The following is a 27,511-nucleotide window of genomic DNA, read 5'->3' on the forward strand; positions in this document are numbered from 1 at the left end:
GATTTCTGAAGGAATCTGTCAGAGGATTTGTTTTTGTAGAAGTACTGACGAATCAATAAAAATGAATAGTGCATCAGCTTTTTAAGTCTGGGTTAAAAGAGGGTCAGGAGGGACTGACACCTCTGATGTTTAGAAAGAACTAAAGGATTAGAGGGCGGTAAATCCATAAACTGTGAAATAACTATTGCTTTTATTTTGGTAACTGAGCAAGAGGAGCTCAAGGTGAGGACGAAGAGTCCTCTTCATGCAGGGTTCAGGCTGAAGTGGGCTGCAGCCAGTGATGTGACAGGGTGATGTCACTCCCACAGATGGCTTTGGTAAGGTATCATGAGGCGGGGGTGGGGGGGGCATGATTCTGAAAGAGGGTGAAGGTAAATGCTAAATAATGGATGTCCTCACTGATGATGCTGGAATGCAAAACATTTCTAATTCCCAATAAAAGCAAATCTCAATCCGCGGCGTTCATGCACACAAACACACTCGTAAAGGCCCTCCATCTAAACCAGAGTATGCTATAAAAGCTCATATTTTTTTGGAGTTGACACTGATTGCAGAATAGACAACACTTGATTGATTGATTTATCATTATTTCGATTGTAAGACAAGCAGGACATGCTGCGCTTGAGGCCTGAGAGAGAATCCCATTCCTTGCAGACCCGCCTCCTGAAGAGGAAGGGGGGGGGGGGGGGGGGGAACCTCTGCTGACAGCAGAGGTTTCAGACTCCTGTCGGAGAAGCATAATGTAACATACACTGACAGTTAGCGTCAACAGTGCAGACATCACCAGAGGAGCAGCTGATATCAGCAACTCCACTCTTTCTTTTTTGGGTAAATGCTTTTGAAGTAAACGGGATCCTGGGCATGGAGATCAAAGGTCCCTGGCTGTGATCTTTCCAGAGTCGGTAGCGTTACTGTGCTACAAACACATTCTTTGTAGTCCGTCGTCTTCCAAAGAGACAGTTTGGTCAAAAAGGAAGCGAGACTGTTTTGAATGCGATGGGAACCTCCAAGCATGGGTATGAGGAAGTGGCGACAAAGGAGGGAGGGAGGAAGAGAAATGCAGTGTGTAAGGACTATGGTAGGCATTTCATCAGCTACATACTTTCGACTCAGCTTCTCATGTCCCCATCAGCCCTCAGCTGGCTGGGAAAGCACTGGCTCCGATCCTTTGGCCGAGTGACAACCAAAACAAACCAGAACTTCTCACCAGACACAGAAAGATCTTGTATTTTTTTGTATATTTTAGGTGTGCAAAATCTCAAACATTCTGAGGCTACATTCACACTCTTTGTTTCCTCTTTCTCTCCTCGTCAGACTCATTCTTACTGATGGCAGTCTCTTCTATATTTGCTACCAAACGTGATGCTACTTCCCTGCATTAGAGCGCCCCTCTATGGACAGTTTGACCTCCTGGGGGATGAACGAGGGTCTTATGTGGCCGGAGTTGCTTATCTGAGGGCGTGGCCCTTCGTCTCCCTTCATACTGAATCTTTGGAGGCCAGGTGAGGACCAGCGTCTCTGAGAGGCACCGAGCGAAGGATGCATTGCTCCCATCCCTGCCCCTGCAAAAGCAGAGCCTTCTGTGTGCAAGTGGTAACTGCTCTGGCTCCTCGGATGCTCTGCTGAGGTCCTACTTGGTCTGATGTGCGACTCAGTGTGGCCAATAACCCCCAAATAGGTTGCTTCCTCCTTATCAGCCATGTCTTTCTCCCCATCCCTCTGTCTTTCTCTGTGGATGCGGTCTATCCTGAAATGGGACTGAGGCCGTGACTGCTGGGGGGCAGGAGGCCCCATGAGCTGGTGACTAAGTCCTGATGTGGCGTTAGTTTTGCTCAAAGTCCTGGACAGGTTCTGCTGCTGCTGCTGCTGTTGTTGCTGCTGTGAATGATTGTGCTGTGGTTGTTTCTGCTGCTGGGGCTGAAGCTGCTGCTGCTGCTGCAGGGTGATGGACACACACACATCTCCCACTTGCAGATGATGGCAGGCCAGGCCGTACAGCTGGGCCGTGCGCTCGGGGCTGCAGGACGACCAGCCTTGCCCGAACACAAAGAAGGGATGCTCCGGAGGCACGTCGATGGTCACTTTGCTCTGCTGCTCACCAACAGTGAAGTGAAGCGACACGAGACCTGCTCTCTGCTGGCTGGCTCGGATGTCCACCACCATGCTGGAGTCAATCTTAAGCCCCCCGCTCACCTCCGCGCTCCGCACAAAGTCCTGAGTCTGCAGGTCCTCCACACGCTTCAGTTCCCCAGTTGCCAGCTGGATAATGGCGCCCTTCATGAAGTGCGACGGGTTGCTGGGAGTGGCGGCGGGAGCGAGGCTTGAAGCTAAGGCCTGAGTTATATCTGCTGAAGGCTGGACAGGAGGATGATGGGCCAGCTGCTGCGGAGCTGTGGGCGGCTCCGCCTTTTCAGAGAGGCACACTCTGGCTGAAGAATCGGAGGCTTTAAAGTTTGGGTTGAAAGAGGCCATGATGGTGGAGGCATGGCTGGCTGGGGCATCATTAACCAGTTCTGGGTAGTGTTGCTGTGGTGCTTGGGGATGATGCTGCAGGTGATACTCCAGGGGAATAAGAACCGGTTGCCCATTGGCAAGCACAACAGCATGCTGTCCTGATTGCTGCTGGAGACCGGTCACTCTGGGGTCACTGTAGCTCGCCTGCACCGCGTACGCCGTCCGGCTGAAGTTGATGCCCGTGCTCTCTCCGTGGATCTCTCTGGATCTCTGGTGACCCTGAGAGAGGTTCAGGGGAGCGAAGGAGACCTCTTTCCGCACGCCACTCCCACCTTGGTTAGAGGGAATCAAACGACCAACCACCTGCTGCACCTGGAAGTTTGAAAAGAGGGAAGAGCGTTTCAGTCACACAGCTTTGGGCGAATGAGACTTTGGGGAATGAGTGAACTCACGCTTACCTACGGACTCCTGCACGCAATATAGGAAAAGTCGTAAATTAACATATTCTATAAATAAATACTGAGGTCAGAAGGTGTAGAATGCAGACACACTCCACATATTTAATTATAATGCAGACCACAACAACTTCTTTCTTAAAATGACACAATTACATGTATCACTACTACAAGAATGACGTGTTTGATAGTAGTTAATGTAGGTGTATTGAAAATAGAGGGGTCTGCCTGTCAGTAATGTCTCGGGCAGTTTTAATCAAAAGTGGATTAAACTTGGTCAGTTGGTTGGAGGCTAAAGGTCACAACAACATGAGATCAAACTTTTAGCATAATGCTAATGAATGGAAAATACATCGCGAGCAAATTTAAATCATCTTTAATTCAGTTACACACTGTATTTATATATATTCACAGACGCATACATTGTGTTCTATCAATGTATTATTTTTTCACTGGGCTACGTATCACTTATATTGATCAAGTTATAGAAATCAGTTAACCTCACCAGGGCTTAAAGGTTCAAACTTAACAAATTGCATTCTGAATAATTAAGACTGCATGGAGCCTGGGTGTAGCATCTGAGTGCATTTCTAGTCAGGAGTCATTCAGTATTCCTTCCCTGTTTTTTCAAAAGATCTGTAAAAGTAATAGTATCAATCATGTTGCAGTGAGGACCTCCCTGTGTATTTGTGTATTTAATTCTGTTCATCATGTTGAACGGTTTGGCACCGACTAACCTGTGCTACCAGTGGGGAATATTCACATTAACAGGATTCACATCATGAGGCCATCAGTGAGTCTTACCTCCAGGTCACTGTCTGGAGTGCTGCGCTGGCCAGGTGAGCTCCTCTCCTCCAGCCTCCGGTTCTGCAGACCTCTGTCCTGGATGTGCTCCTGAGCTGCAGTGATCGGTGCTACCTGCAGCAGACGTACATTTCTGGCAGCGTAGGCCGAGTCCAGTGCAACCTCCCGGGCTATCTGCTCTTTATCCCTTCCATTCATCTCTGGTTCATTCTCCTGCTGGGCATTGTGGAGGTCTCGGATGGCAATGGCAGCCCTGGCGCCCTGAGTGTGGTAGAAGACTGGCATCCCTCGAGAGCTGAGCTCAGCTCCGGGCAGGACCCCCACAGCACTGAGGTGCTGCTGGGCAGCTTGCTCGGACTGCAGCATCATCGGGACACCACTGGATGCTGCAACTTTGGCAAATGTATGAGCAGCTACCTGGGCCTGGGGAGGTGGGGAAACAACCCCCTCCTGTATGACAGATGGATAGGGAACCAGATGGGACTGAGAGATGGTGCCTGAAGGAGAGATCAACGATCCCGGGACAAAGCCAGGGGGGAGAGCGTAAGGTACCGCTGCGTAGGGGGAACTGACAAACTGCAGAGAGGAGTGAGGGATCTGGGTGTAGCCCAGAGGAGGATAGGACAGTCCTGGGTGCTGCAGGAGAGGAGAATGAACAGTGTAGGCTGGAGAGATGTGGCTCAACACTGGGTGAAGACTGGTGGGCGAGTAGGTAACAGACGGAAGAGCCACTTTGTAGAGCATGCTGTACTGGTCAACAGGGACTGCTGGGATGCCATCAGAATTATCCATCCCATAATGAAGTCCTTGCTGAGCTCGCAGCCACTCTGCAGGTGGGTTCCCTCCCTGAGTGTCACTGTTGGCCGCAGAGTTCTGGATGGAAACCACTTCATCTTCTCCAATACCCCCACCTGTACCACCGGTACCACCGGCACCACTTCCAGCTGTAGCCCCAGCCCCCCCGCTTGCTCCAGATCCACCTCCGCTGTCACTAGGTGGGAGGTCCCTCTTCTTTGGAGGCAGGGACTCCTGGTTCCGCTCCTGAGCTGGTTTCATTGTGATCTTCTGACTGGGCAAGTTGCTTTACTGTACTGCACAGGAACCGACAGGAGCTGCAGGCCAGTCAGCCGGCACAGGAACCAGTTCAGAAATCACCTGGCTGACCTTGTCTGCCAATTCACCTAAAACATAGAAGAAGAAAAAGATAGACATACAGCCTCGTCAGACCACAACTAAATGATTATCAGAGGTTTCAAAATAAGATGAAGACAATATAGTTATAAGATTTTTAGCACATTAACAATTCCAAAGATATGCAAACCTGTTGAGTTAGTACTCTATATTTGAGAGATGTTCCATATCCTCATGTTGTTGAGCCTGTTAAAAAGTCTATCTACATGCACTTGAGTTCACAGCATTTCACTACAGAAGTTGATAAAACTGAAAAACTGACAATATGAGATCTACTGCTGCTTTTCTAAAACCTTTGATTTTGAGTTGTTACACACTAGAAACCTACAGTAATATTCCAGACACAGAGTACAGTGTTACGTGGCAACTCATGGTTCCTCTTTCGTTACTGGTTCGTCCGTTGAATATTTTCTTGATTAGTAATTTTGTCTATGATTTGCCATCAAGTAATGAAAAATGCTCAAACCTCTGACCTCCCAAGGCGAGGCCTTAAAAGAGCTTTTTCTGGCCCTCAGTCCAAAACTCACAACATATTTCATCTATCTCAAACACTACACAAGGGGCAGCAATTAGTCACATTTAAAAAAAAGTTAAAATGTGGCAAATGAAAAAATATATAAAAATTATATTATGAGTAAAATTACATGAATTCAAATACACAAATGTCCCTTTGTATATGAGCAAACGGCAGTATTGTTAAAATTGTATTTCCTAGCGGTGGGCACATTGGTCTGTATCAAACAGTATCAATTATTTACTGTTGATTCATTTTCATCAGAAGCTTAAATAAGTCAAATACATATCAATATATTGCTTCCGGTGTAAAAACAGTGCGCAGGTGAGGAACTATAATCGATCAACGTCAGATTTGTTAAATGTTTTCCATTTATCAAGTGTCATTCTCTGCTCATGAAGAAGAGTTTGAAACCACAACCTCCACTCAGGAACAGAAATCAGGCTTTACACTGAACAGAAACTAAAATGTGACATTTATCACGACATCCACCACTGTCACGTGAAGTGAACGTGTTTCTATGTTGGAGTCATACCGTCCAGTCCTTGTATTTCCTGCTGCTTTTTGGTGTGGTTACACATTCTCTCTTGTAACACAACAGACACACTAGCAGCTGATCCTCCTCCTTCCTGTGGGTTCGGGTTGTAACACGGTTGTAACACAGTCTGAGCTGTAGTAAACACCGACGTGTTCAGTGACTGGACCTGATCCGAGGAGCAGATCCACTCATCACTCACAACTTGGACTTCACATCAGCCCACACACCAGACCCGAGTGGGTTCTCGGTGTCACTCAACACGACACACAGTCCCTACAGCTTCCTCCTGAGTCACAGCCCCGACGAGCACCACAACACAAACTCTCTGCTTATATAAAGTTAGTTCAAACTCGGAAGTGAGAGGTTTATTCTGCGGGTTCTCCCAGTTGCCGCCATACTCCTCTCCAGAGTATTTACCGTTAGCTAGTGGCTGACTTGGCTAAAGTTAGCTCGCCGCTTAGCCCCGTCCTTCCCCGGGGACCACAGAGGAACCACAGCATGACACCTGCTGCACTAACACCGCCCGCATGTTGCCTGTCGCTGTCTGGAGCCGTGGACTGGTCACCATTACAACCCACTGGGCAGGTCCAGGCTGCTTTAGCATCGGCGGCTAACACAGCTGCAGCTAGCTTACATGAAGGCGCCTCTCACATCTGCCCCCGGCTCAACGTGGCTGTGCTCGGGCCGCGGGTCACGCGTGTGTCCGCGGCGTGTCGGCGTGTGCACGTACCTCCACATGTCATCGCGGTCGGACGTCCCCTCATGGAGAAAATGAAGTCGACGAACCGGGGCAGAAACAGCAGAAATCAGGGCTCAGCAGTCGAGCCCATTTCGAAGGCCAGCGGAGGCGCTCACCGATGACGTCACTGGGTTGATTCAATTTCCTGTTTGTCGCCTGTAACAAAGTCCAACACGCGCACAGAAAGAAATGACTTAGCGTTTTAGTAAAAGTAAAAAAAAGTCTATTTTTATCTAGATCCGACCACAGTGTAGATATAAAGTCATGGTGTGATCCCATTTATTTGTGGGTTTATTTGATTTTTACATTTTAAATGTAATAAAACAATTACATTATTGAGTTATCCCCAAAAAATTTAATAACGATTTAATCAAAATTCCAAAAACTAAAAAAAGACTAAAGATATCATTTAATCTCCAGCTGAACAGTAGGGGGCTCTGCAGCCACATTCACAGATTATATATTTAGCTGCACCAAAGTCTATAATTATGTGCATTTTCACAGAAAAAAGGGTGATTTCTGGAGCCAGTTATTCCACTTATTACAGCGAGAGTAATAAAAGTGTATAAAGTGATTGCTATAGAATCTTATCCAGATGCATCCTAGCATGCATCATGTGTGCAGGCGATGCTTATCTGCTCTGATGTTTACAGTAATTTGGTGCAGAAGTAAAACGAGCGGTTTCATTGCCGCCTACACAGCTGTACTATTCTCAGTGATGGGATGTAAAGAAGTACATTTACTTCGGTAATTTATTTTCAGGTACTTATCACTTGTACTTCACGGTCATCAAATATCTGTACTTTCTGCTGTAGTTTATGCTTTGTGTTACATGTTCGCAGTTTTTATATCTTCAAAAGTACTCACAGGGTTGAACAAACACCTACAATGGATCTGGCAGAGGCCACAACCAAGATTCAGACATTACAATAGAGAGTTGCAATATGGAATAGGCTACACTCAACAAGTACTTTTACTTGAAATACTTTAAAAGCATGTACTTAATTAACTTTTACTCAGGAAGTTAATGTGCTGCTTTTGGTTCACATAAATATTTGAGTACTTCCTCGACCACTGACTACACTATAGTACTATGCTGCTATGTACCATTGGATTGGATATAATTGCATACAACATCAAATAAAATGACAAAGGTTCAAACTAATCTTGAGTGCTCTACTACATATTCTTTACTTTTTGTTGCAGATGTGCTACTCCTTCTATCGTCCCTCTGGTTTTAATAACACAGCAGCACAATGTAATAGGAGGATTCAAACACAGATTAATGTTTGTGATATATATATATATATATATATATATATATATATATATATATATATAAGCATTTGCAACCAAACTTTACCTGTGAATGATCCACATCACTTGTCCTTCCTTAATGGTTGTGGCAGCTTTGTTTTCCTTGTCTTTTCCCCCCCCTCACTATTTTCTTTTTGCAGTTTAAACCAGTAGTGATGCTAATGGATAATAAATTCATGCATTGATTTTTAATTAGGATTTAATATTTTAAATATACAACTGTCAGAATAAAAAAAAATCTGAATTCTTAAAGCACGTAATATTTTCATGACCCTGACACCAATGAAATAAATACCAGAACACAACTTCATTTGAAAAATATTGTAATTGATTGGTTACTGGTACACAGTTGAGCCTTATGTTCGGTTAGGAAAGACAGCGTCACTGCTGTACCTATGGATTTCACTAGAATAGATTATAAAATCATCAGGTTTGAAAATTTAAACTATTTAGGAATATAGTTATAGAAATTATCAATCTTCCTAAAAAGGCACGGGGGGGGGGGGTTACAGTAGCATCTGCATCCCTCTTAGAGAACATTTGCATAACTGAATAAATACATCTGCTGCTTATCAATATCAAACTGTGTCAGGGTGGAAACACCGTCATCATACAATCACAGCAGAGTGCAACATTGTGTATTAGTGGAAGAACATTATATAAATATCTCTCCTTAAAATATAAAAACTAAATCAAGGATAAAAGCTATTTAGTACCATTAATCAAAAATATTAATTGGAAGATTTTCAAGCATATACAGTATTTATAATATTTGCCAAAACTATATTCAAAAACCACTTTAAACAAACCATCCTATATATTGAGTAAAATGTGCAATGAATAGCATTCAGGAGCACAAACAGGTTTGCACTCACAATATACACATCTATGCTAAAAAAAACTCCTGAACTAGCTATTGCCAAAGAATCATCTAAATATCACGTGAAACTAGCATGAAAAGGATCAATGCTCCTGGACAAATATCCCATCTATCCAGTGGTGTTAGATTCATAATGACAAAGCGCTTCATAAAAGCTGTTGTTATTTTAAGAAATATTAAACAGTGCTAGGTTCTTACCAGTTTTTAAAAAGGGGCTCTGGATGACTGATCCCATTTCCCCAGATGTGTCTCAAACCAGTCCCCTGTTCAGCTGGGAGTGAACTTCACAGGGAGACACTTCGAAATGCAAAGAAAATCTGTAGCAGTGTAGCTCTCATGAAATTTCCCTAATTACATCAGTTATAGCCTGGAGCGCATTTGTGAACCACACTCACTCTCACCATCCTGACTGGAAGTACAGTAACGTCACCGTTTTCTGATTTATCATAACTCCCTGCGCAGCAGCGTTACTAAGGAACATTAATTCATATTAATACAAAAGTATTGCTATAGCCAGATATACAGTATATTTAACAGTGTTTACTGTTATTGCTGTTCATGGTTTTTCACTCCAAAGTAACACAGATTGCAGATTGTGTTGAATATAGACATCTGACCTTACTTTCATTGGAAATTTCAAAACTACACACAGTGTAGTTATTACACTTACTATCCAGATGATTTGATGCTGATGTTTTTCATGTGCTGCCTAGTAACAGTGTCACTTGTCATCCACCCATTGTTGTTGTGTTCATCGAATCAGTGACTCAGTGCCTGAAATTCAATTCACCAGGCATTTAACTAGGGACTGGTTTGAGTCAAAGTCCTTATCTGTCCCTTTGCTTTCAAATATTTACCCATTTAGCTACTAATAATCGGAGGATTCTCCTCAGTGCCTTACCAGAAGGCTTCTAGTAAAGTTCAATAAAAAAAACTCAAAAGAGAAAAGAACAATATCTACCACAGATTTAATTCCTCAAAGCTCCGCTTCCCCCTCAGTATCACCTGCATCATGACACTAAAAATATAGGCCCTTATCTCTGCTTCAAAAATAGAGTAAATCTACAATGTAAGACCCTGAAATCACACAATTTGCTACTTACACCAAACAAAAGCGTTACAATATGGGCACCTGGAGCAAATAGCATTTGGTTTGTCGAAAATAAACGCCCCATTACATTCAACCAGACCAGATCCTCTTCTATATAGTCAAGTAGTTGTTAGCAGTGTTATTTTCTGTTCCTCTTTCTGACCAAGTAAAACATTGCGTCTTCAATTTAATTTTCCTGGAAGGCACAAAATAAATGGAGTATTAAGAAATCAGTGTTCAGTGAACGCATGATTGCTGCTGCATAAAAAGGAGGGCTTTCTAATTTCAAGTATCATTATTCCATTACAGTGGAGAAGTCTTACTGTCCAATGGAATTCAAAGATACATCAACTTCACTGCATTCATTACAGTTGTGCACGCAGTGAATCACAGGTAAATCTTGGAAAAGGAAGTTCTCAGCCTCATCTGAACTCAAAATGTAAATTTCTAAAAGCGATGCTCTTGTGGATCATGAAGTTCGCTCAGCACTAAGGAAAAGCAGTGGACAAGAATATACTTTTTTTTTAAAAGACGATCTTTCCCAGTCAGAAGACACCTCACAGTAACAACTCACTGGCCAGTTAAGAGGGTGCACGACAGAGAATCTGAATTCCTCAGCTGTAATGGAGAACGACTGATGACACTTCAGATTAGAAATTACCTCAGATTTTGATGCGGCATCAATGGTGCCAATTCTAGCTTATAAATAATCAGAAGTTCAAAGTTACATTTTTTCTAATGCATATTTTCATTCTTGGTGTTAACGAAAGAGGTCATAGAAAATAAACAGGCTTGGACAGAAAAGTGAACCGAAAGCCCCCCCGTCCTCAGACAGTGTCATTAGAAAGAGTCTCTGTCGAAAGCCAGATCCTCGCCCCGTTCAGAAATTTGCTAATGGGAGTCCCGTGGATACTGCGGCGGCACAGATTTCCCACTGGGGTGAAAGGAAAGGAGGAGTTAAGGAAGTCTGGAGGTGCAGGGGGGTCGTTCTGCGGACTGGCCTTAAAATACATCCTCCTTTGGGTTAAAGGGGGCCCATGGGGGCTGGGGAGTGGCGTGCTGCCCGGACTGGGTCCCTTATACTGCCTGAGCTGACTCTGCAGTATCTCAATTTCATCGACCAGTTGGGAGAGCTTGTGGTAGGCAGTGATGGAGCCCCCTTTGGGAATGCAGGCTTCAGGGACCCAGCGGAGAAAGTAGAGCTTCCAGAGAGCCACATGCGAGGGAATGAGCAGTGGAATCAGGAGGCCCTGCTGGTCGGTAGGCTGAGAGAACCAGTCCCTGAAGAAGCGCTCTGCCGGGCTCTCTTCTTTCACTGTTGAGAAATCGGGCTTCAGCTCCGACAGCAGAGATGCCCGGCGGGTCAGTGTGTCCTCTCCAACCCTCAGCCCATTACGCAGAGAGGCTGGCGATGCTCGCACAGAGGAACTGTAGGTTTTCTGCAGGAGGAAGGACATATTATTAGATTATTCTCATTAAACAGTCTCTGTAAACTGCAGTAGCAGATTTCACATATTCCACATTCTCACCTTTACCCCTGCATCATGACCCTGAAAAATTCAATTTTATCCAAAAGGTTAATCTATTTTCTGTGTGGTAATTCCTCTTCTGTTTGTGTTTGCTGATGATAACACAACAACAGGCTGCCCATACAATCTCAGCAGCAATGAACAAAGTTGCTGACCGGATGGATTACCGACGTTAAACATTTACTCTCAGAATCTCTGTTTCAGCAGAGTGATACTTCCAGGCTGAAGAGAGCAGATGACTGAAGTGACGTTTATCTAACATTTTTACACATTATTACAGATCCTCTTCTGACCTTGAAAATAACATTCCTATGTAATGAACAGTCACAACTCAAAAATATATTTATCGTACTCAAATTCTGTCTCGGTATAAGTCTACATACACTAAGTAATTGATCTGACTTCAAAACAATCTCAACAAACTAAAGAAATGGGTGAGCATAAAGAATTATGAACTTGAAAACCATAAAACCCAGTCTTAACTTTTTGTAGCAGATCCATTAAGAGGGCAAACACATTTAACAATGTGCCGTTACTGCTTCTATAAACTTGTATGGCTCTGTGCGTTACATACCTTTGTGCGTGTGAAGGTTTTCACTCCCCCGTTCTGAACACAGGCAGCTCCTTTGCCTACGTACATGGGGTTGTTAAAGAGGGTTTGATCTTTGGTGGAGAACTGCTTTGACCAGTCCCAAACAGGCGGGAAAAACACAACCTGGTCTTCTCCTTGAGGGATGGCTTTAATCTTGGCAAAGTCCTGTAATGGAAAGACATCATTCATTCTCAGTACATCTGCACATACAGTAGTATTACACGGACAATACGTGTCCGTAATCAAAAAACATAATTTTATTGTGTAAAATTAGTTGGTGATCATAGGATTTTATTTCTATCTTTGTGCATTATGTTGCACTGTTTCCTGTCAATTATCTGAAACCCACAGAGGAAATTATAGTCTCCAACGTGAGATGAGGCCTCAAAAACATGTTGCTTGGCTACACACTATCACCTGGTACAATAACATGACTTCTACTCTTATTATTCAATTCCACTGACGCATTTGGATATTTTACGTAGGAAAACATTAAACTAAATGAAAAAGTATATATTATATATGATATAAGGCATCCCTTACCATTAAGTGCTTAGTGCGTTGTTTAGAAGAATTGAAGAGGAAAGTACTGAAGAGTGGAATCCACATGCTGTCACTCAGTACTGTCAGATAGGTCTCTGTGAACTCAAACGCCGCTGGGTACTGGTTTATCATCTGCCACACGCAGTCCAGGAACAGCATGAACAGTGGAGACTGGAACAACACAACACAGAGAAACAAATGACAAAGAAGCACAAGCGTCTCAGGAAAATCGTTAGGTCAGCTACTCTATGACTGCATTAAGTATAGATCTCCATAGAATACCTCCACTTTGTCATTCTTCTTTAAGTGGTTGCATCTGTCCAAAAAGCGATGGCCAGCCATCACCCACTCCTTCTGCACTAGACTCTGAAAGCCAGTGAGGCTGCGATACTGAGGGTCCAACATGAGCTGCACCAATGACGACACCACACAGTTCAGGTCTCGGTCTTCTTCCTCTGTGCAGGTGCAACGAGAGACACAAAAAGTCAGAGGAAGTATTTTCACAGAACTTTCAGGTTGGAAAAATAGTTAATTATTATGATTTAATGACATTTTTAAATGTGTCATGTGGAGTATGCAACATCTGTTTAAAGCTAAATATTGCTGAAAGATCACAACTGATGGACCAATAAAATTATCATTAAACAACAAGCAAGTGTATGACTGCTGATTTAAAACTGTGAAGTATGATGGGGTCTAACAACTGGGGGAAATAATTTAGAGAGTTTTACCTTGGAGAATGACTGAAGAATTCTTTCCATCCAGAGTGTAGACAATCTCAGCTGAGTGCTTCAAAAAGGCCCTTGGGTCACAAGCACAACATACATGTTTACAGACATTAAAATATATGAAAAAAAGATTAGCATTCATAGCTTTACATTGAAATAAACTTGATTATTTATTTTTCGATACTTGATAGACCCATCATTTTAAAATAATCCTGCAATCCAAACAGCAACTCATCTCATCGGTGTATATTTATTCTGACAATAAAGAAAATTAAGAACTTGCAATATAGTTTCAAAGAAACACTGGAAGTTACATAGGATATGTAAATGTATCTACAATGATACTTTTTCACATTCAACATATCCACTACAAGATGTCCATGCAAGTTTTTTATATTCCAGGTAAAAGTAGGAAAATACAAATATCATTAAGGTCAGCAAGACATTTAAATTTTGAGTCTTCATTAACTAACACGAGACTGGTAGTTTATTAAGAGCGTTGTGTTGTTTACATACCTGACATGCTCCAGCCATCGGGAGTTTTCAATGGATGTAAGCCACCTCTCTTCAGACTCCTCAAAAGGATCTGCACATAAAAGTCAAACCATGTAAATACACATATTCCATTTCCACACCATAGAATTGTGCACAAGACAGAAGTTGAATATTTGCAGTGGTAATAGGATTGTGACTGTTAAACCGCGCAGTGGAGCTCACCTATGACACAGATGTGCCGGACTTTGACAAAGGCGCTCTGGATGTCCTGGATGTTGGGCAGACACTTGTCCAGATCCGACTTGAATACATCACTTCGCTGTGGGTGGCTCTTTGTGATGGCATTAAAGATCCTACAACAACACAGGACAGATTAGTTTCAAAACTGCTGTAACAACCAAATGCCTTTAACCTTATTACAGGAACTAAAAATATATGAAAACACCCACTTATAATGATCAGTTAAATATAAATAAGTGAAATTGAGACTTTTGCTCTACCTCTGTTCAATCTTCCTCTGCTGTAATGGATCACTTATGCTGGCCATGCGGACAAGAGCGCTCCCATTGGGGTGACTCCAGCACCAGAGCTTTGAAAAAGAATGCAATGGTTAATAGAATAAAAGAGACGGGATGCACTGATGAATCAAACTAGCATATAATGATCACAATTGTCTACAAAGGTGACCCTCAAAAGTACGTAGATCTTATAATGCGTATCTCGTATGGATAAATTAAAGGTATTTCTTAGCAGAGTTTAAAAAACAGATCACATTTAATGGGGATTTCTGAGCTTGGATACTCACAGGGATGCGATTATCAGTGAAGAATATAGAGTACTGCTTTAGGTCTTGATCTGCCAGAGAAACTGGGACAACGACGTACTCTGGAAGACTGAGAAGTGGTTTAGAGAAAGAGGATGGGGTTACAAAGGAATATAATATAGGACACAATAAGAAAACAAAATGCAGAGGACACACGTGAGAAAAAAAAAATACACGTTTCCCAAAACTTTAAAGCCGAGCACAGCTTATGGCTGCGTTGTTTGATGCTTTCATATAATATTATACTACTGGCAATGAAGCCATGGTTGTACAGAAAATTGTTAAACTTGTTAGCACTGGTTTAGTTTTGCTGCGTCTCTGCCACATATTCAAGCTGGTGAATGTCTACAGCAGGAAGGTTTGTTTTAATAAAGGAAAAGTTAATCGGAGTGTCAGTTTTGCTTCAGCACCATGCGATGTGTACGGTTTGGTGGAAACTACTATTAGGCCATACAGGCGTCCTTTCTCCACCTGCACATTTAACACTGTACAATCCTTATTCCTTACACTGAAATTCACCATGATGTCACCACTGAACTCAGATGAATAGCGTGTACTGTCTACAACGGACTTGCAAGTTACAATGCGACATTCACAAAAACATTTTCTTGAAGTCACTCATGAAATAAGAAAAATGTGCACAATGTAAATACAATTTCCAGCCAAAAAAGTATGAGTAGCGGGTTCAATTTAGAGAAACTGTTGGAGCTACAGACATACATTTCCTACAAAGCCCATCCTAAATTGCCAAAAACAAAAAACACAAGTTAAAAAACCTCTGTGAGATGGCATAACTCTCGTTGACGGAGCAGACCCTCCATCCTGAAGCACTCGTCCTCTTGACCTCTCGATCCCAGTCAGATGGACGGTCAAAAATGGGGGTCTGCAATCCTCCTCGAGGGGTGGAACCATTGACTCTATCCTCTGGAAATACAGAAACACTGAGATGATTTATTTTGCATAATGCAGATATATCAAACCCTAGTTGTAGAATTTGGATTTACAGAAAATGTAAACGTGATAAGACGCATGTTATGTCTTAAGTCTTTCAGAATGAGTTATTCTGTAGGGTACCTTTAGATTCATGGTATCGTCGTCCTTGATACTCAAAGCCAAATAGAAGATGGAGATCAGCTGGATGGGAATAGTGGGCAATAGCAAGGCAAACCTAGAAGATATAGAACAATGGTACTTTTATGGGATAATCGACTTCATGTGAACTCTGGTTTTTGCTAAAATGCAAGTTCTTTACCAAACAAACACAAGAACAAGTGAAATCTGGGAAAGTAAATGTTTGACAGTCTGCTGCTCAGGATTGAATCTCTCTGTGGCCCCACCAGAGTCACACAAAGCACTCCATTCACTAGTAAAGCTGTGAATGACATGAGGACACAGAAAAAGAGTGTGTGTGTGTGTGTGTGTGTGTGCGAGCGTCTGTGTATGTGTAAGGCTGCTCCCAACTCTGTAATTTTCATTTGGCAAAATACACTATTATAGACTGGCTTAATTCCATATGTCACAAAGAAAGAAAGAAAAAGACCTGAGCCCTGTATTAGGTTCACACTGTAATTACATACAGGGTGTCCATAAATAAACTCACAAGGCGTGAGGGAGGGCAGACATGTTTCTATTTCAGTTCTCTGTAGATGTACAAAAATAAAATGTTTATGGTTCAAATTAAATTCATTTGTAAGATCCTAGTCTATGCAGTACCACACAGTAATATTGCCTGATGTGCTGTAGGTTTGTTCTGCTCCTGGCCCTACAGACAAATTGCTCCCAGATAACATGAGGAGATCAGACATGGAACCGTGTGCATTCACATTCATGTTCTTTTCACTGGCAAGAGACATATAGCTCCATTACTCCATGGTGAGACTGAAGAAAATGTGTGTTACGTTTACATTTTATGCTAAAATGCTGTTTATTTTTCCAATTCAAGCTCTATGAATTGGCTTTTGTGTGTTTTCTTTATGTTTATGCTAATTTATAATAAATATACTGTATATCTATAATATAACTATATCAAGCCTCAAATTACATTGGCTGATACATTGGTATCTGAGATCTTTTACTCCCAAATATCATTATTGGCATCAGCTTCCAAAATTCCACATTAGTCATAGTCTTCTACTTAATTTCCCCTGTGGACAAATGTATTGAAGCACCACCTCTCGACTTATATCTTCAACTATTAAAACATCATATAAATATACAATACTATTGAAGTATCTGGACATTTAACACCAGTTCCAGAACCTTAATTAAAAAAGACACAAATTCATCTCACCACAATGTCCCCTACTTGTTATACTTGGACCCGACTAAACTGAGCTCCAGTGTGAAGAATGAAACATCTGTCCCTCCAATCTCTCCGAGCAGGAGATGAGTCAGAGCCACGCTGCCAGTTGTTTCTACACTCTGGATGACTCTCGGTTTCCTCTGACCTGAATGCCATTGTTTAACGTCTCCTATCCATTGTTTGGCTAATGGCACCACAGAAATGTTGTTGTGAGAAGTGTCATTTCTCTTCAGTTTGAGCGCGAGTGAGCAGAACTAAACTGTTTTTATGATGTAAATATCCTTGTCTCTGAGGAAGTGGTCAAATCTTAGTGTGTAGTGAGTAAATGCAGTGAGCTCAGAGAGTCACAAAAGGAAAAGTTTGGTCAGAAACAGCCATCAGTGAAATGAGCAGTGAAAACTCAAAAAAAAAGGGAACAATAATTTCAATAAAAGTGAAGTAACAGAAAATAAATAACTATACTGGGGAAGACTGGTGCTATCTGTGTCCCCTGGTCAGATATAGGCCCTGTTCACGCCTGACATTAAAATACGTCCTCAATGTGTCTCTTGTGATCGGATCTCACTTCCCACTCCACATTCAAACAATCATATACATACTGTGTTCGCAAAGACCAAATTATGTTGTTTTAACCCACTCCGGGTTTACAGATATGGCCAATGGCAATGTTTGTGCCACAAGGGGGAACAAAAGTCAGTTAAGTCAAGTTTTACACTTAACCGCTTTACTTTTCTTGAATTGCAGATTACAAGAATCCTTGCCATTTATTTATCACAATTTCCACTTAGAAAACTTTGTCTCCAAATCCAAACTGAGTGGATATGTTAGAAGCTTCTTAAATAACCAGTCCCTGAGCAGAGTTTCTGTATCACCCACCTTCTTGGCGCTCTCAGGCCCAGCCTCATCAAAGCAGAACCTCATGATGCGCAAGTCTTTGCAGTACAGGATGAGCTCAGTGGGATTGAATTTCAGCTTCTGGTTGGACCCCAACACTTTCTTCTTCCCCTTCGTATCATTCACTGAGAGGAACAAACACAAAAGACGATGAGAAAACGTCAACTACTTCAGATATAAATAAGCAGGACCGACACTTCCAGTGTATCTGTGCTACAGCTGAATGCACTAATAAATGCCAGATGCACTCTTTTACATTATGTTTAGAATAAAAACATTAGGTCGCTATTTCACAAAGTGTTGTATCAGTTTATATCAGCACAGCAATAAGAATTTGAAAAGAAAACTGACCAATTACAAAGTTAATGAAAAGTTTTTTTCTAAGCCCAACAATAATAATGTTCCATCCTTGTGCATCGATATGTCATGTTTGGACACTTGTGGGAGTGTCATGCTGCAAGAGTGCTGCATTTATACAGGGCAGTAACCCATGAGTTTAAACTCAATATTTAATATCACAGATCATGTTTTAATTCCAGGTGTAAATGGAGACATGTTATATTGAAAGAATATTATTTATTATGATTTATGACTTTCAACATGAAGTTAGACATAATTGAAGATTTTGACTCTTGCTGGTGGATTGAGACCATACTACACATCCTTAGCATACATTATATAAAGAAACAGGCAGACAAAATATCAGTTATCGGTACTGTCAGGTTAATTTTAACCTCAACGGTACTATATTTGTGCAAATCCCATAATGACAATGTATTGTCTGGTGGCCCGGTTCTAACAGGTCAGAAAAACAAGCAGGGTAAAACAAAGCCTTGTGCTGTATCACTGTAACACAACAAACCTTGCTCTGGGCAGTTGCCCTTGCACTGTCAGCAATTGACAGGAATGAGAAATAAAAACAAGTCTAATCCTGGGCAGGCTGCGCAGCCACTAAACACGGCCTTAGCTGTGACTTCACTTATAATCAGATTGCTGAGCAGGAATGCTCAACAAAAGAGATCCATGCTGTCAAAGATTATTGAGGGAACAACTTGCCCCATCTAACTTTACACACATCTGTGGATCACTCTACAATGACTGGGTCAGGCTGTTTGTGCTGTAAGAGTTGATTAATTATCCAATCATCAGAAATTTGACTGATTACACATTTGATAAATACATTGTAAATGTGCTAATACAATAATGCTTTGATTCATCTAATATCATTTTAAAAATAACTTTTTATTATTCTAGTAACTAATCAGACATTAACATTTAAGAGCTGGTAACCAGATTTCTACATGGGAAAGTCAGTAAAAACATGTCTGTGACCACAGCATCAACCTGTGATAAACTTCTGTTTGTCAACACAAATGTGGCGAACAGACGTACCTGTTACTACTTGTTCAAGACAGGTCAGGGGGATGTCGTGCTCTCCAAGCAGCAGGTGGGACAAGTGGGACTTCTGTGGTAAAGGCAACAGCAACAATTTAAAAATAGGTACTATTGTTATTCTATACAAAGTTCTCCTGCACCTAACATCTGAAAACACTGGATGTTGGATCAAGCTAAATCCCTCAGCCCGAGGAGTGATCAGGTTCAACTCTGTTATCACAACAACAATCTGCAGCATCGCTGGAAATGACGTCTGTTCTCTCACTTCTTGTGCGATATCACTCACAATGTTGTGCAGGAAAATACAGTTTTCCTTCCTCCTTGCCAGATGCACTGCACATGCAATTATGGCTGTGGAAACAGGATCTATTCAGGAGGATACGTGTGGCACCAACAGGTTTCACAAACATTAAGCTAAAATTGTACAAGCCAACATTAAAAACTGTATGACAATCTTAAACCTTTCACATTTTAACAGATCCACAGCATTATAGATAATAAAGGGTGGATAATTATTCACTCCAGAGTTTGACAGTTTTAAAAAACCAGAACACACAAATACCTGTTTAGGTGGGGCATCCTGGATGATGAAGGAGACCTTAAAGTTGGTGCATATCAACTTCCCCCAAAGGTCATCCCGGCTGCTGTCAGAGCTGATGCATTTCCTCACAAAGTTCACCTCATTAACAACTATCTCCCCTGATGACCAACAAATGAGAAAAAAAGAAGTGTGTAAAGTTAGAGTTAAGTTCTACAGTTTAAAGAAATATGCAGAAAATGAGGATTAGAACGGCAAAGTAAACAGCCTCAGTACTGACACAGAACTGCAATGAAGTAACATCCTGTTACCACGCAGACAAGCTGCAATACAATCTACACCGTAACTCATTATGCATGTTACATGTTAAACAATTAATATCAAAACTTACAGAAATTGAGACAGTAAAGATATGCCTCATTTACAAACATACTTTGACCTGGGTTTATTTCATGGATTTTTGATAATTTGCTCATCATTACAAATGATCAATTCTCCAGGCATACAGAATAACATCTTCTGCTTTCCACTGTTATCCTCCCTTTTGTCATGGTGTGTTAAAATGCATAATAAGTGGTAGCTCAAAGTTACAGGTTTTAGTGTTAATGACACTGTTGAGGGTAAATAGTGACACTGATAACCTGATACTGATGTAAGACACAACACACATATTGCTTATGACTAACATGACCGTAGCACATAAATAATACTCAATTTCACAAGAATGTGGCTCAAAAACTGCCAACAATGGCCTTTCATTAGAATAAGGAGTGTTAGCTACTATCGACTATCCAGGAAAAAACTTTACAGAGACTTCACATGCCTTCCATCAAAGCCACTTAGTCAAAAAACAAGTTTAACTAGTTGAACAGATATTTGACTGGTTGACTGTGAACCTCTGTTGTTTTCTGTCTCAGTGAGCAGGAAGGAAAACGGCAGTAATGTTTCACAAGCTTCCTAAATAGCATAGCTTCATCTTACTATGCTTAAGATAATCAGAAACCATCACATAATGCTCTATGATCTATCAACAGTAATGAAAACAAGCAGGAAGCTTAGGTCATTTACACATAACAAATTATAAATCTTTTTCTGAAAGGGTAGCATTGAAGCTACGTTACACAAGGTTTCTGTCTGGCAGAGTAAAAGCTCAGAGGCCACACACACACAGTTTCTGCAGTGATAAGGGGAACAGTCACTTCCTTCAGTTCTGGCACATGGAAGTCACATTATAGTGACCCACTTAGGGTTAATGAAGCAGCTATTCATATATGACAAAGTGATGATATAATGACCCTTAGCCCTTAACATGATGACCAAATAAATGCATAGACAAAAACATGGCTATAAAAAGTTGCCCCTGGGATTTTTAAAGATGAACTGGGGCAACAGGGTGGAAAGTTTGCTTTACCAGCCATTTAGCAGGTCAATCAAATTCTCCTGTCGACTTTGGCCTTATCAAAACACACTTGACTTCAGTGAAGCAGGTTTGAATATGGTTTGAAGAGTGATTTAAAAAAACATATGCAAAGAGATGCAAAAGTTAACTTAAATTAACCTGTTCCTCTTTTTATTTTAAAGAGGATATATCTGCATAGTTAAATAACCATACAACATGACACTTTGCAAAGGGGCGGTCCATGAGACTCATGAGTCAACTACTCTCACTCTAACCAGAATAAATCATTATAATGAACTCTCTCTTATCGCTCAACTTAATAAACTAACTGCACTTTTTGTTAGTCACGTGTTAGCAGGCACAGTATTAAGATAATCAATATCCTACTTCTTTTTTTTTTACTAAACACTTAAAGCATTTGACTGACAGATGGAAGGAATGGCACTGTGCTGTAATCAGCACTTTGCTCCGCTTTGTTGCTCATGCAAGTATCACTGGCAGGGAGACGTTTATAAATCCTCGTGACATCATGAGAAAAGAGCAAATATGATGACTGAATAGAAACCTGTTAGAGTTGTGATGACTAACTAATCTATTGACGATTGTGGTTTGAGGCATTTTGCTGCTGCTCGTGATAATCTTAAAAAGAGAAAGGACTTTAACACCATTTTAATGATCACTGAATTCATTCTATCCACACACTATTTTTACAAATTAAAACCAGTAGTACAGAGACTGAAGTTGAAACTGAAATTCTGGAGAGTAAAAGGTACATTGAAACAAGTAAAAGTAAAAGTAGGGACAGATAGAGAGTAACGAGGGATAACAGACTCATAACTTGAGGCCAAAGTCTATCAAAAGTTTCTCATAAATTTAAACAGCATTGTTGAGCCTTCACTCGTGTCCAACATATCGTATATTATACCTAAACGAGCTGCTACTTCTGCTGCATGGATGTGGTTTGGGTACGAATAAAAATCTGTACTTCCTATAAGCTACAGACGAGTCCCCGCAGCAGACTCAAAGATGTCTAACCTCTTTTACCACCTACACAACAATCAGCACAACAGTACAGAGAGTCTACGGATAAGAGCGGCAAAACAAACTCCAATATTAGATACCATACGGCAAAGAATCATTAACCTGAAAAGACCAGCTACTGTAAAAACGTACATATTGCCTCCATTTACATGAAATTACTTCCATCGTGATGCAATTTTGCTCATATTACACAGCTCTAATCAAAAGGAATACTGCTCATTTAAATAACTGGTGTCACTGCACAATAGCAACTCAAGCTGTTTGAGCTATACAAACATCATGACACTTGCAAAAGCTACAAGTGGGAATTACTATGTGAAAGTTAAATTGATATTTCTCTGTTAAAACTGTAATGTTTTGTGAAGACAATAATCAATGTCCACAATAATTATTAGCACTGAGATAAGATTTAAGACAATTTGCATAGGAATAGACAGATGGACATGTTTGCTGAAAGGCTTGTCAGACCAGTCTGATTAAACACAGACGGCGCTGTGAATTTTTTTTATTTTTCATTTCTGAGGTTTGACAATTTAAAATCATCAGAGCAATCCCATTTAGTGTGACTTCGATCAGCTAGTTCAGAGAAAATTCAGCTGACAGCCTCCCTTCAGCTATTAATTCATATCCAGCTTCTCCAGTACCTTCTTACAGCTGTTTAGATGGAGCTTATTATACAATCTTTCTTGAGTAACAAGACACACAAGTCTGATAATCAGCCCATTTTGTGCATTTTGTTTTTGCCATCATTAAAACAAAATGGACTGATTAAGAGGTCTGTAAACATGTCAAAGACATTGTTCTCTCTTTTTGTGTATAAGTAGGGCCCTATGAAATCCGTTTTGTTTTTCCAAATTCCGTTTTGTTTTTTTCCAAATTCCGTTTTTTCCGTTTTCATTTTCATGAATTCCGTTTTTACACTTTAAGCTATTTAAATCATCAGAACGAGTGTCAAATAAGTGCGAACGAATACATTTATTAAAACATCACAACATTGCACTGTTTTCAGTGCTTCAAATAAGAACATTACATAAATAATAAAGTGCTTATAAACTTTTCACAGTGTCCTTAAAGTGTAAAAAATGCATAACTGAGGACTTGAGGACCCTTTTTGTAACAATAAAAAGTGCTTATAACCTGTCCTTCATTTTAACAAATCATAACTCACCAATGACGATGTTTAGGACGCTACAATCCCGTGCATCCGTTGTTTCATCCACAACCACAGCGAACTTCTTCCCCCTGATCTGCTTTAAAACGGCAGTCATGTGTTGATCAAACACTCGAGGCAGGTGAGTCTGGCGGAGGCTGCTGGCATTTTGGGGGAGCGCTCCTCCGTGTTTACAGTGTTTGACTAGAAACGGGCGTAACTTTTTTAGCTTCTCAAGGGGGATGTCAGATGCGGCGCACACAGCCACAAAGTCCTCAATAAACTCCACTCTTGAATCTGCTGAGCTGATTGTAGACGTAATTGTGGTTTGTAGGGCCGTGCCCTGGCTACGGCTTTCACTGTTTTTAGATGGATTTTTGACTTCAAGTGGTCATCGCACGTATCTTTTCCAATCAATAGTATGTTGGCATACTCGGCAAAACAGCTGATTACCTGAGTGATAAAATTGTTTCGGGTATTGTTCCGCTCTGAATTTTGGGGTTAAAACCGAATTATTAAGCTTTTTGGAAGTTTTAGGCATTTCCGCGGTCAGCCGCGGGCGCTTCAACTTCTTGTTAGGAGCGGGGGCGGGACCTATTGTTTGCATCCCCGCTAACTAGGCTGGAGTGGTGGACCGGGTGTTTTTAGCATTGTTTTGGGAGTGACTGCTAAACATTCAGTGAGGTTAATGTCACCTGTATTGTTTCCCTTTCTCTCGAAACTGAATTTCACCAAAATAATGGCGAATTCCGCTGCATTCCGTGTTAACAGTAGATTCCGTTTTTATTGTCCGATTCCGTGATTCCGTCCGCGTTTTCGTTATCGCGGAAATCATAGGGCCCTATATAAGGTTCTAAAGGAAAAACAGTCTTTTGTCTGGTTATTAACATTGTGTCTAGATAATATTTGAAAATGCTGAGCATGTGAGAACTGCTTGCCTGTATATGTTGGTGCTTTTAACTAATCTTGGGATAATGCATCAAATAAACGTACCTGGAAGTAACTTGGGTTCCAACTTCTTAATAGGCGGTTCAAAGGTTTTCTTCCCATCAGTCTGGAGAAAAAGCATAATTCACATCAGAGTTAGTTAAACACCAAGTCATTGGAAAGTTAATGAATTATGGCAAAGCAATCACCTGCTTTTACAAGGGGGAGGGGCGAGAGAATTACAACTCAAATGTGTCCGTTGATTGTAAACAAAGCACGAGACTTTTAGTAGGACTTTCAAATACCTATTATTCATTGACAGCTGTCATAAAACCATGCTGAATATCCTAACAGCTGTGATGGTTTGTTTTGGAGAGTTCATGTTGCAAATGTTTCATCTACACAGCATGCAGTAAGTGACGATAAGCCTGTTGCAAGATTTCTGAGGAAAACTAGAAGATACTATTACACCATCCACAAATGCTGCTCATACTTGCATATGCAGTGACATTCCTTTAGTGTCTGGGCAGTCCAGTGTTTTCCACTGTTGGCCCTACTTCAGCACAATGACTGTGAATGAATGACTAAAAGAAGTGCTGAGTTTCAGGTTTAAAAGTGTCAGTGTGTAGGGATCATTCAGGAATTTACCAATATGACTATGTATAAACGAGGTGACAATTTCTGTATTGCACATCACATCTGATGTAGGTGTAAATACCCTCAAAATAAATCTAATAGCAAGTGATTTAACTTCACAGTAATTGTCTTCTTGAAGATCCAATGTGCTCAGGAAAACAAAAACAACAAATAATAGGACTGCACTGTGCAATAAAAAGCTGAATGAAATAGTCAAAGCACATTTTCTTACTTAAAGAGCTGGAGCTTCCTAAAGTGCAACAACCCATCTCTTCAAATAGTGTAAAGACCTTTACTTAATTAAATAAAAACCACTACCACTTTGGAAAATGTCTTCAGCTCACACTCAGTCAGCTCACACTCACAGTCCACTCCTCCATTGTTCACCCTGGAGAAGCATTTCCGTGATGCTCTCTCCCATCACTGCAAATGGCTGATTTAATCCTATCTTGAAAGCATACACCTTGAAAGTATATAAGTAATTATTGCATTTTCTATTTTAGTCTTTGCTTTGACAGTATGCTGTGAAGACTGTAAAACCCAACAGTGGCAAGTCCACGACAATAACCTTAATCCTAACCCATGTCAGCTTCTTTCAACACAAACCACTTCCCAACACTCCTGTTGACCAGGTGCATACAAACACTGGATTTGTGTGGGTTGCACCACCAGCGTCTGTAAGCAAACCTCTTTCACCTGCTGTACATAATGCATGGGTAAATCCAAGGATGCCAAATTATAACAGGATAAACAACTACGATTCACTTTCAGGTTCACTCTGCAAGTTTCAATTCTCTAAATTGTACAAGAGCAGGAAGGAACTCTTGTTGCTATTTGCCACCTGGGGATAAACACAGTGTGGTTATCCTACAATGCTTCAGCTTTCTGGGGATGCTGGTTTGAAGTCGAATCCCACTACAGCTTGATTTAGATGTTGTCAGACTTGCCCAGTATCTTCTCATAAGCTCAGGCACACGTCAGACATCCTGGACACCCTAACCCAGTGACGACAGCTCCACAAGAGAACAAACTCAAGAAATGACCCGACGTTGTTTACTGGCAGTGAAAAGCAAACACCCCCGCTGTGATAAAACCACTCACCTGCACAGGAGGGAGATAACTCTTGAAGGTCGGTTTCATGGGTTTCATGGGTTTCACAGAGAACATTGTTTACGTCCGCCCCGTCCGCACGCTCGGCGGCTGCCAGTGGAAAAATAAAGACACCAACCAAAAGGGGGGAAAGCTCCTGTAAAGATGGACTCAGCCTGACACTTCAGTGGGTAACAACACACTCATAAGGAATGGCTCTCCTCCATTCCGTCACGCAGTCAAGTGGCACGTCGGACTCGCTGGATGATAAAAAAAAAAGTTGACAGAAGTTCCCGTTGAGACGTCGGTGTTAGCTTGGCGAGCTAGCTAGATTAAAGTGCTGCAGGGAGTTTATAGAAGCCGTCCTGTCGCTGAGGGGAACCGGGTGAAACAGCTCAGAGACCCCCCGTGGCGTGTCCACATCTTCCTTTCCGGCCGCTCCTGTGCTAGTTTGGCTCGGGGACTTCCTCAAAGTCGGACTAGTTCACCCACACGCAGGAGCTGGTGCTGCGGAGGGCTTAGCGGCCATGTTTATACAGAGCCGAGGTCCCGCCCTGTTTCCGGGCTCCGCAGCTTCAGTTCTGTCCGGTTCTGTGCCGAGAGTTTCTCTGGGGGAAGCGGAGCCGGACACGAAGCGACTCCGCTCATAGTAGCTCACAGATAGATAGATACTAGTGGACGTGGTGATATATATATATATATATATGGATACTATTCTGATTTGAGCGATAAAAACAACGATAATGTTTGTTTGCGTTCATCAAGTGCACCACCCACTGACTACAACTCCCATGAGACCCTGGGAACTTGAGGCTGGACGGGCGTGCCTCTTTTCTTTCTGTTTTTACAATAGTTCCGCTCCACACAAACTCATGTGAGAACAATAAGTTGAATGTTCTACTTTATAAAATGAAACTTTTGAAGCTCAAACTTCCATAATTTTTTTTTATATAAAACATAATAAACTGCAAAAACTGGTATTTTCTTGCTGCCCTCTGTTTTTGCAATCATCCATTACATTTTTATTCCAACAATATTTTTAATTTGTTTGATTTTACGATGCCTTTAACAGTTCAGAGCCAAGTGTATTTTATCTTATTTTATTCAAGATCTTCCAACAGAGTTACATTTATCTTGTTAGTCTTGTGCACTAGGTGGCGCTATTGTTTAATTACTGGAGTTTTTTTGGCTGGCTGGAGTTTTGCTTTTCTCTTCACATCTGTTGCTGAGATGTATTCGAATGATTCAACGCCGAAGATATATATATATATTTAAAAAAAAATTGCATCTCATTTACAACAAAATCACTTATATTTTATTTTTTTGCCCTTTCATGGACATCAGAGAATGTGATACACTACACAGACAAGGTCCCTGAAAATTGTTGTAACCAAAAAAATAACGTATCTCTGGCCTTGCTGTACATAACAAATTAGATTTAATAATAA

General features: G+C 41.3%; 2 protein-coding genes across 2 annotated transcripts; both read right to left on the bottom strand.

Annotated features, from left to right (window-relative positions):
- Positions 1–688: 688 nt before the first annotated feature.
- On the bottom strand, positions 689–6,777 carry atxn1l (ataxin 1-like). The gene is made up of 3 exons (XM_061068688.1): positions 6,687–6,777; positions 3,714–4,894; positions 689–2,826 (listed from the first exon to the last, which is right to left on the bottom strand). Exons 2-3 carry the CDS (start codon positions 4,767–4,769, stop codon positions 1,366–1,368), a joined length of 2,517 nt encoding a protein of 838 aa, XP_060924671.1. The 5' UTR covers positions 4,770–4,894; positions 6,687–6,777; the 3' UTR covers positions 689–1,365.
- Positions 6,778–8,318: 1,541 nt separating this feature from the next.
- mtmr10 (myotubularin related protein 10) lies at positions 8,319–26,590 on the bottom strand. Its single transcript, XM_061068100.1, has 16 exons — positions 26,076–26,590; positions 24,405–24,465; positions 19,846–19,982; positions 19,281–19,353; positions 17,871–18,013; positions 15,767–15,860; positions 15,469–15,616; positions 14,675–14,762; positions 14,370–14,458; positions 14,092–14,222; positions 13,891–13,960; positions 13,378–13,448; positions 12,929–13,101; positions 12,647–12,817; positions 12,086–12,268; positions 8,319–11,421 (listed from the first exon to the last, which is right to left on the bottom strand). Exons 1-16 carry the CDS (start codon positions 26,139–26,141, stop codon positions 10,810–10,812), a joined length of 2,310 nt encoding a protein of 769 aa, XP_060924083.1. The 5' UTR covers positions 26,142–26,590; the 3' UTR covers positions 8,319–10,809.
- Between the last annotated feature and the right edge of the window lie 921 nt (positions 26,591–27,511).

Source organism: Limanda limanda, chromosome 3 (genome assembly GCF_963576545.1).
Source record: "Limanda limanda chromosome 3, fLimLim1.1, whole genome shotgun sequence".
Classification (NCBI taxonomy): Eukaryota; Metazoa; Chordata; class Actinopteri; order Pleuronectiformes; family Pleuronectidae; genus Limanda; species Limanda limanda.

What these genes read in the sequence shown, in the direction of transcription:
- atxn1l (XM_061068688.1), bottom strand. Translation starts at nt 4,769, where the DNA reads ATGAAACCAGCTCAGGAGCGGAACCAGGAGTCCCTGCCTCCAAAGAAG. An exon ending in CTCCAGACAGTGACCTGGAG is followed by an intron (nt 2,827 to 3,713) that starts GTAAGACTCACT and finishes TCAAACTTCCAG; the next exon opens with GTGCAGCAGGTGGTTGGTCG.
- mtmr10 (XM_061068100.1), bottom strand. Translation starts at nt 26,141, where the DNA reads ATGTTCTCTGTGAAACCCATGAAACCCATGAAACCGACCTTCAAGAGT. An exon ending in CAGAGGAAGATTGAACAGAG is followed by an intron (nt 14,223 to 14,369) that starts GTAGAGCAAAAG and finishes GTGTTGTTGTAG; the next exon opens with GATCTTTAATGCCATCACAA. An exon ending in CCGGCACATCTGTGTCATAG is followed by an intron (nt 13,961 to 14,091) that starts GTGAGCTCCACT and finishes TTTTATGTGCAG; the next exon opens with ATCCTTTTGAGGAGTCTGAA.